This window comes from Chanos chanos, chromosome 8 (genome assembly GCF_902362185.1).
Source record: "Chanos chanos chromosome 8, fChaCha1.1, whole genome shotgun sequence".
Classification (NCBI taxonomy): Eukaryota; Metazoa; Chordata; class Actinopteri; order Gonorynchiformes; family Chanidae; genus Chanos; species Chanos chanos.
Genome location: NC_044502.1, coordinates 4,622,501 through 4,628,851, shown reverse-complemented (window position 1 = coordinate 4,628,851; position 6,351 = coordinate 4,622,501). Strand labels below are relative to the sequence as shown.

Below are 6,351 nucleotides of genomic sequence, written 5' to 3'. Positions count from 1 at the left end.
CGCGCACCCCCCGACACACACACACCCCGACACGCACACACACGCGCACCCACACACACACCCTGACACACACAAGCACACGCGCACACACCCCGACGCACACAGGCACATGTGCACACACACACACACACACACACCCCCCGACTCATACACTCTCACACACACACACAGACACACACACACACGTAGACATACCCTAACACCATCCTATACTGTTCCACAGGTGTGCTAGAGAAGCCACTGGAGAAAAGGGCGGGGCGTAACTTTGCTCCTCCCGGCACTAAAAAGCTGATTTATTTTGTGGATGATCTGAACATGCCTGAGGTGGACGCTTACGGCACCGTCCAACCTCACACCCTCATCCGACAACACCTGGATTACTCACACTGGTCAGTCTGTACACACACCTGTGTGTGTGTGTGTGTGTGTGTGTGTGAGAGAGAGATATCAACTGTGATAATGACAACAAAAGAAAGAAAGAAAGAAAGAACAAGAGGAAAAAGAACTGGTGATATTGATAATGAGATCCATTGTCTGGAATACTTATCTGTGTGGTTTTGTATGTATGCCTACTTGTGTGCTCACCTGTGTCTGTTTGTGTGTGCATGTGTGTTTGTTTGTGTACGCGTGTGTGCGTGTATGTATGTGTGTGTCTGTGTGTATGTTTGTCTGTGTGTGTATGTGTGTGTGTGTGTGTGTGTGTATATGTTTGTATGTTTGTATGTGTGTGTGTGTGTGTTTTCTGCAGGTATGACAGACAGAGGCTGGTTCTGAAAGAGATCCATAACTGTCAGTACATCACTTGCATGAACCCGACTGCTGGAAGCTTCTCTGTAAACCCTCGACTGCAGGCAAGACTCACTATCTACCCAACATCCAACCCTAACCCAAAATTAATCTATCACAACCCGAAGCTCATCCAAAACAATCTACAGATAATCCATAGCTGCCCAAAACTAATCCATAAATACTCAAAGATAAGCCACAACAACGCAAAGACAAACCAAAACAATCCACAGATAATCCACAACAAACTAAAGCTAAATCCATAAAATGTGTCACACTTGTGTCTCCGGGAAACCCGTAGCAACCAACTCACACCAACTCTCAAATCCAGCCCGTAACAAACGCAAAACCTCAACAATAAATTTGTCAGTAAACTAATTGTTAACTAAGTGTTTTATCCCTTTTGCTTGCTCTCTCTCTCTGTACCCCAATCCCTTCTCTCTCTCTCTCTCTCTTTCTCTCTCTGTGTGTGTGTGTGTGTGTGTGTGTAGAGACATTTCTCCGTGTTTGCGGTGCATTTCCCTGGTGCGGAGGCTCTTAACACTATCTACAGCAGTATCCTGACTGCTCACTTCCAGCAGGGCGGGTACAGTTACGGGGTGAGCCGCTCTGTGGGGACCCTCGTACAGGCCGCCATCTGCCTGCACCAGAAAATGACCCAGAACTTTCTGCCCACGGCCATTCGCTTCCACTACATCTTCAACCTCAGAGACATGTCCAACATCTTTCAGGTGTGTGTGTGTGTGTGTGTGCGTGTGTGTGTGTGCGTGTGTGTGTGTGTGTGCTTGTATTGAGTGCTCATCAATTTCCAAGAGATCGGTGAGGGTGGGGTTGTGTAAATGTGTGTGTGTGTGTGTGTACATGTGTATTAAAGTTTGTGTGGGGATGTGTGCATATGTGTCTGGGAAAGTTTGCTCATGAATGAGTTTGAATGAATAAGAGTAAGGATGTGAACTTGTATGCGTGTTTTTCTGTGTGTGTGTGTGTTGATGTTTGTGTTCAATTTATATGCAATGACACCTTCAAGAGCTTGTTTGTTTGTGTGTCTGTGTCTCTCTCTCTCTCTCTCACTTTATGATTTCTGAGTAATGACATTTTGTAATTTAGAGGAACTGATGTTTGTGTGTGTGTGTGTGTGTGTGTGTGTGTGTGTAGGGTATTCTGTTTGCCCCTCCAGACAGTGTGAGATATCCCGTTGACCTGGTTCACCTCTGGTTACACGAGTGCTCTCGTGTGTACTCAGACAAACTGATGGAGGAGAAGGACGTCGAACTGTTCAATAAGATCCTATTGGACACTGGGAAGAGGTATTTTGAGGTGAGGGTGACCAGTTGACCTTCGAGCTTTAAAGTATGTTTGTTTTCATCACTTTAGGACTCAATTCTGCAAGCCCTAAACTTAGTCCTCAAGACTTAATGGCTAAAGTATGAAGTCTTAAAGAGTCAAACTTAAAATACAGAGGATGGGATTCAAAAAGTAAACGTGTATCAATATGTCAGTATGAGTGTTTATCAAACATTGTGATTTTTGAATTAGACTTTGGATTTTTTTTCCCACCACAATACTTTTCTCAAGAAGAAATGGCATAAACATGATGCCAGTCTCAAAGTGATTTTTTTCTTTAATCACAAAATACATTGAAAGTGATTCTGAGCCCTGTCACTCAGCATTCATGTCCAGTTACGTTAGCATAAAAACAGCATCTATCAGTTCATTCTGTCACTCAAAAAACCTTGCTCCTGATTGGTTAGGATGACGAAATGACAGAATGTGAATAGACTTCTGGGCAACGTGGCATTTTGTCTATTGTTCTTAAACCTTCCATCTTAACTTTGAGTGAGTGTTGTCTTCTTTCTCTTGCTCTCTCTCTCTCTCTCTCTCTCTCTCTCTCCCTCTTTTATTCTTATATTTTGTACCCTTTTGCTTTTTGATGCTATAACTACTTGAAGTCTTGAAGTACTTGAAGTCTAATTGTTTGGCCTGCCTGTAATATGGTAAATGTAACTTCAAGTTTCAAATCTTTCTCTCTCTCTCTCTCTCTCTCTCCCTCTCTTTCTGTAGTGTATAGATGAATCTATCTTAATCCATCAGCCACTGTTATACTCTCACTTTGCCCACGGAGCGGGGGAGCCACGCTACGCTCAGGTGAGCGACTGGGAAAAACTGCAGAAAACCCTGACCGACGTCCTGGAGCATTACAACGAGCTGCACGCTAACATGAACCTCGTCCTGTTTGAGGAGGCCATGCAGCACATGTGAGTCTGCCACTCTCTCGTGTCCTCTCTCACTTTCTGTCTCATTCAGTTTCTTCTCTCTCTCTCTCTCTCTCTCTTTTGTTTCTATATGTTGTACTCTTTTGCTTTTTGATGCTGTAACTACTTGAAGTCTAATTGTACGGCCTGCCTGTAAACAATTACACTACAAGTAGTTACAGCATCAGAAAGCTCTGGCTATCCATTTTCTGTGAATTTCTGTCTCTCTAGCAATATGTCTCTCTCTCTCTATCCCTTCTCTTAATCAGTCTCTTCCCGGGTTGTCTTTGTCTCTTTCATGCGCTCACACCATGCAGATATGATGTGTTACCCTTTATGACACAATGCGTGAGTTCTGTGGTTGTCGTGGCCGAGTGGTTAAGGCGATGGACTAGAAATCCATTGGGGTCTCCCCGCGCAGGTTCGAATCCTGCCGACAACGGGCATTTTAAGGCAGCCCATGGCCTAAAGGTTAGAGAAGCGTGTTTGTGACGCCGGTTCAGTTCCCAGAACTGGCATGAAAACATCCACGGCTGAGGCACCCTTGGGCAACTACTCCCTGGCTGCAGGTGTGCTGCCCACTGCTCCTGCATCTGGTGGTTGTGTGTGCTTACAACTAGTGTGTAAGGATGGGTTAAATGCAGAGGTCAAAATCACTGGTCACTGCTCACAGTGTGTGTGTGTGTGATCGCGGAGATTTAATCTTAATCTTTAATCTTGAAGGGGATAATGTGATAGAATGTGTTAATGTCCCCGTGTATGCCCCTGCAGTTGTCCTGTTAGTAATATCCTATTAGTTCATTGTGTTACTGTGTTGCTAATTAGTGTGTGTGTGTGTGTGTGTACACGTATGGTTGCGTTTGCGTACATGTTATGTGTGTGACATATGTGTTGTGTGTGTGTGTCCTGAAGATGTCGGATCAGTCGGATCTTGGAGGCTCCTCTCGGCAATGCCTTGCTGATTGGCGTGGGTGGAAGTGGGAAACAGAGTCTGTGTCGTTTGGCTGCTTTCCTCAGCACACTGGAGGTTTTTCAGATCACTCTGCGCAAGGGTTACGGCATCAGTGACCTTAGGGTAAAACACACACACACACACACACACATACACACACATACGTGCATACAAACATGCATGCACGCACACACCCGTAAACAAATACACATCAAAGATTCAATCACGCACACTCCAGCTACTTTACCCAAAGATTTTGTCATTGTGAGCAATCCATCGTGTTACTGCCCTTTCTGTCCTTCTATCGGTCAACATCTCTCTCTCCCTCTTTTTCTGGGTGTCTCTATTGATCTGTCTGTCAATGTCCTTCTCTCTCTGTCTGCCTCTTCCTGCAGAGTGACATAGCGGCTCTGTATATTAAAGTTGGAGTGAAGAACATTGGTACCGTGTTCCTGCACACAGATGCCCAGATTCCAGACGAACGCTTTCTAGTGCTAATCAACGACATGCTAGCATCGGGTATACTACCCAAACTATGCATCTCTGCTTTATACAGCACAAACCTTTAGAATTAAAGTCTGCATCTTCTGTGCTAACATCTCCATCCTCAGTCACTGACAGTCAGAAGCTTCGGTAGTCCCGGGTATCTTTGTAACGAAATCCATTAATCAATTACAAGGCTCGAAAGAACGCGCAGGGGCAGTGATGGAATCTCACTTGTGTCGGAGCTGTTCACAGAATTGGCTGATCTGGGAGTTAGAAAGATCATAACTACAGGGACATTCCACATTTCAGAAGAAATGGGGAAATTAAAAAGAACAAAACTGACTCACAAAACGGTTCAGTGTTAGGATCTGGAATACAAAAGCTCGTAAAAATGCATTTAGCTACCTTCAGTAAGTCAGCCACAGATACTGGACTACGTGCAGGAAGAATTACGAATAAATGTTAGGCCAGTACTAATGGCAGCATGTACAGAATTATCAGTTGCTACCTCCATGTAGCCCTACACAAAATTGTTTAACTTTTCAAGGACAGTTATGCTATGCTAATTAACGAACACAGAATATCATAGCTAACAACAGCAACTATTAATCCGAACCGTGTGTGGTTAAGCGGCTATGCACCGCTGATGGTGAATGTATGCTTGATATATATATTTGTGTGTGTTACTCTGTACGACGACAGGGGACATCCCTGACTTGTTCAGTGAGGAAGAGATAGACGTGATCGTCACCTCCATCCGTTTGGAGCTGAGAGGCCTGGGTTTGCTTGACACTCGGGAGAACTGCTGGAACTTCTTCATCGAGAGGATTCGCAGACAGCTAAAGGCACGCGTCACTTATTGTTACTAATATGACTCATGTAAACCAGGTTTGAGATTTGTATTTAATCTCTCCGTCATGTAGTCATTTCCTGACATAATAGTTATTATATAATGCTTTTTTTTGGTCTGTATTTACCTCGTATGTGACTCGTGTGTCATTTACACAATTTTTATTCTTTCTCTGTTGTTTTTGTTGTTGTTTTTGTTTTCTTCCTCCACTACATACTGGTGTTGTCACATTCATGTCAGCTTTGTCTCATCTCTACATTAAGCTGACGGTAACCCACTCCACCATGCAGGTGGTGCTCTGTTTCTCTCCCGTGGGGTTCACCCTGAGGACAAGAGCGCGGAAATTTCCGGCACTGGTGAACTGCACAGCCATTGACTGGTTTCACGCCTGGCCTCAGCATGCGCTGCAGTCCGTCAGCAGTACGTTCATCAACGGCATCACTGGACTGGAGGTGAGATAGACAGACAGACCGACAGACAGACTGTCAGACAGACAGATGGTCAGACAGACAGACAGACAGGCAGAAAGAGGGGAATGGGAGTAGCTGGTGTAATGACAGGTGATAAGATGTAATAACCATTTGTATTACATCATAACTATTTGGACTTCTGGTTCCAGCCTGCCGTGAAAACGTCTATCAGTGAGTTTATCTCGTATGCTCACACCAGTGTGAATGAAGTGAGCGTCAAATACCAGCAAAACGAAAAGCACTTCAACTACACCACGCCCAAGAGTTTTCTGGAGTTCATGAAACTCTACGGAAACTTACTGGGCACGAAAAGACGAGAACTCACACAGAAAATGGAACGACTGGAGAACGGACTCCAGAAACTGCAGTCGACAGCTTCGCAGGTCAGATACATATAAACACACACACATAAACACACACACAGACACACGTAAACACACACACAAACACACACACATAAACACACCCACAGACACACGTAAACACACACACACACACACACACACACACACACAAACACACACACTCACACACATTAATATAGATGATTTGCTG

At 44.5% G+C, this 6,351-nt stretch overlaps 1 protein-coding gene and 1 non-coding gene across 2 annotated transcripts in view; both read left to right on the top strand.

Moving 5' to 3' along the window:
- The window catches only part of dnah9l (dynein, axonemal, heavy polypeptide 9 like), a 34,975-nt gene that overhangs the window by 8,557 nt on the left and 20,067 nt on the right, over positions 1–6,351 (top strand). Inside the window, exons 14-23 of the mRNA XM_030781786.1 lie at positions 224–389; positions 749–851; positions 1,278–1,517; positions 1,942–2,103; positions 2,848–3,041; positions 3,951–4,113; positions 4,386–4,509; positions 5,179–5,321; positions 5,617–5,778; positions 5,946–6,179. Of these exons, the coding sequence (XP_030637646.1) occupies positions 224–389; positions 749–851; positions 1,278–1,517; positions 1,942–2,103; positions 2,848–3,041; positions 3,951–4,113; positions 4,386–4,509; positions 5,179–5,321; positions 5,617–5,778; positions 5,946–6,179 (1,691 nt within the window). The remainder of the gene's footprint in view (positions 1–223; positions 390–748; positions 852–1,277; positions 1,518–1,941; positions 2,104–2,847; positions 3,042–3,950; positions 4,114–4,385; positions 4,510–5,178; positions 5,322–5,616; positions 5,779–5,945; positions 6,180–6,351) is intronic.
- On the top strand, positions 3,399–3,480 carry trnas-aga (transfer RNA serine (anticodon AGA)). Its single transcript has one exon. It is a non-coding gene; the product is annotated as a tRNA-Ser (tRNA).